This window comes from Chrysochloris asiatica, unplaced genomic scaffold (genome assembly GCF_000296735.1).
Source record: "Chrysochloris asiatica unplaced genomic scaffold, ChrAsi1.0 scaffold00140, whole genome shotgun sequence".
Lineage (NCBI taxonomy): Eukaryota > Metazoa > Chordata > Mammalia > Afrosoricida > Chrysochloridae > Chrysochloris > Chrysochloris asiatica.
The window spans coordinates 3146802-3149745 of NW_006408658.1; the positions used below are offsets into that span (position 1 = coordinate 3146802).

The 2944-nt window shown below is 38.0% G+C and overlaps 1 protein-coding gene across 1 annotated transcript; it reads right to left on the reverse strand.

The window, feature by feature from the left end:
• Positions 1-1554: 1554 nt before the first annotated feature.
• On the reverse strand, positions 1555-2499 carry LOC102831649 (olfactory receptor 56A3-like). Its single transcript, XM_006870316.1, has one exon. The coding sequence runs from the start codon at positions 2497-2499 to the stop codon at positions 1555-1557; it is 945 nt and encodes a 314-aa protein (XP_006870378.1).
• Between the last annotated feature and the right edge of the window lie 445 nt (positions 2500-2944).

The window sequence follows — 2944 nt, forward strand, 5'->3', positions numbered from 1 at the left end:
GGAAAAAGAGTATTCTTGTCAAAGGGACCAACAAGTAAAAGGTCCCACTGTAGGAATGTGGTTAATATATTTGAGAAATTTCTAGGTAGTTTGGATAGAATGGACTGAAAGAGGAAATCCAACAGATAGATGAGGATCAGACATGATAGACTCTTGAATACCACTATAAAGATGTTGCCTTTTATTCTGAGTGAGATGTGAAGCTATGCTGAACTTTAGAACACACTAGTGACAGGACTGGCCTGACATATATTCTGTTTTAACTGTATTTACACATTTTATTGTATTTGGGATAAACTATAGGATGCAAGCAAGGAAGCCCCTCCCTCCATTTACCCAGAAGGCCATAACAATAATGCAGAGTGGAGTAGAGGTGGCTTGGAAATGATTATAGTAATGGAGATGGGGAGAATTTCTGGGATTTTCAGAAAATTTTGAAGGTAAAATTGACAGGATGTGCCTGTGAGTGAGAAATTTGTGAAAAAAGAAAGAGACAAACAAGGATGCCTCTCAGGTTTTTGGTATGAAAAACTGAAAAATATGGAATTGGCTTTAATTGGCATAGGGAAACCACAGAAAATTTTCCTCTATTCACTGAATGAACCAAAGACTATGCTTTGACTTTGGTGATACAGATTCTGGTATGTCATTACCTGTTCACCCAATCTGTCATTCCAGTTGCCTAGGTGTACCCTTCTGGCCCTACCTGGCTAATGCATTTTTTCTTTGCTGGGTTTATTGATGTGTTTTACTCTATTATTATATATATGTTAAAAATTTTTATTCTGAATTAGGTGAAAGTTTACAGAACAAATCAGTTTTCCATTCAACAATTAATACACATTCTGTTTAATTTCATTGTTTATAATCCCAAAATGTAATATCTCTTATTTCACTTTCTCCCTGCCTTTTTCTTGTACTTTAATCTTTTATTGCATTGTAATGCAATTGCTTTTACATATTTCTGCCTTCTGCTTATATTTTGTGCTCTCTTAAGTAAGGAGACTAAAATATGTTCATGTTATAGTTTCATTGTCTAGCACCATACTGAATGTAAGATAAATTTCAAACAAATAATTTTGTATGCCTAAAGGAAAACATGAAAGTATGACTGTCACTATAACAGTTTGAAGTTATTTTTTAATTTCACATATGTTCTTCCAAAGCCTATCTGCCTGTAAGTACTGATCTTCACTATCAGCCAAATATTTTTAAGCAATTATTCATTTTAAATTTCCCCTATCCTCTCTTGGGATTTATTCAGGAGCAGACAATTAGATTTGATGCTTGATTTATCAAAATTCATAGCCTTTGTCTTGTGTGGCATGGTCAGAGATTATAATCTATATTCCTAATCTCTGACCAGAAACAATGGATGGTTGAACAGTAGGATGTGCCCTGAGATAAGAGAGAAACCACACAATTCATATCAGTCATGTCCAGAGAGGAGACTAGAACTGTATGTTTCTCTATAAGATTCTGCCTCATATTGAGTGAGGATTTGTGTATTCTCAGTCCAGAAGAGCAAAGCAAGAACATCATCACTTTCTGTTGTCACCCACTCCTCTTCAGCAATTTCCAAATCCCCTGTTTAATTTCCTGAGTTCTTACCCCATAGACAATGGGGTTCAAAGCAGCAGGAATTACATGGTGTAGGACATTAAGTAAGATAGGAATATCAGGAGAAACCTTTTTCTTAACCACATGAGTGAGCACAAAAACCAACAAAATGGTGCTGAAGAAGAGAATGAGAATAAAGTGAGAACCACACGTGCTCAGAGCTTTGGCAGCTGCCCCCTTTGTTTTGAGTCCAAGAACAGCTCTAAGAATGAAAGCATAAGAGATAAAGATCAGGGTGAGGTCAGAACCCAGAAGAGCCCAGGCTACGATTAACTGGTAGATTCTATTAAGGGCAACATTATCACAGGAGAGCTTGGACACCGAGAGGTTGGCACATAGACAGTTCTCAATGACATTTTTTTCACAATAATGGAGCTGAGCAGAAAGTATGGGGATAGGTGCAGTGAGAAGCGTATTCCTGGTCAAGATGAAGACAACAGCCTTTGCCACAAATTGATCAGTGATGATGGATGGGTAACGTAGAGGCTTGCAGATGGCCACATAGCGGTCATAGGCCATGACCAGGAAGGTGCATGATTCCATGGACATGAAGTTGTTCATAATGAACATCTGAAGAAAGCAAGCAGAGAAACTGATGGGCCTGAGGTCAAACCAGAAGATGGCCAAGACCTTGGGGATAACAGTAAGGCAGAGCACGATGTCCAGCAGTGAAAGGAGGCTGAGTAGATAGTACATGGGCTCATGCAGGGAGGCTTCCAGCCAGATGGTGATAACAAGGGTGACATTGGCCCCCATGGCCAGGAGGAAGAGGAGGCTGAGTGGCAGGGACAGCCAGCACTGCCAGTTGGGAGATCTGACAAAACAGTTCAGGAGGAAATCAGAGAACTCAGTAGAGAAAGAATTGTTGTAAAGCGGCATTGGCAGTGACTTTAGTGAGGGAGATGCCTTTGAGTCTCTGAAGAAGAAAGATGGAGTTAATTCTACCATAGAACCTGGTTAACTATGCACTTAACTTATAAGATCTATAAGAGTAAGGGCAAAACCCACCTTGTTCATCTCCAGTGCTTTGTGTCTAGTACATTTTCTATCACGTAAGAGGCAGCTAACAAATATTGGTTGACTAAATATAAAAGAAAGTGTGAGAAAAATGTTTCCCCCTTTTTTTTTTCATCTGTGTTCCATTTGACATGTAAATCCTGTGAATTTATCTTTTGAGTTTGCTTGATTGATTAATATTTAAAGAACCAGAAATTATTAAGCATCACGTGTTATCTAAATGAAGCCTGTAAAATCAAAGAAAATGAGGTTGGCAAATATTTCAATTTAAAATTTAAAGTATATACAAATATTATCAAAAGATTAC

Bases quoted from the DNA above. Each gene is read 5' to 3' on its own strand.
- LOC102831649 (XM_006870316.1), bottom strand. From the start codon at position 2,499: ATGCCGCTTTACAACAATTCTTTCTCTACTGAGTTCTCTGATTTCCTC.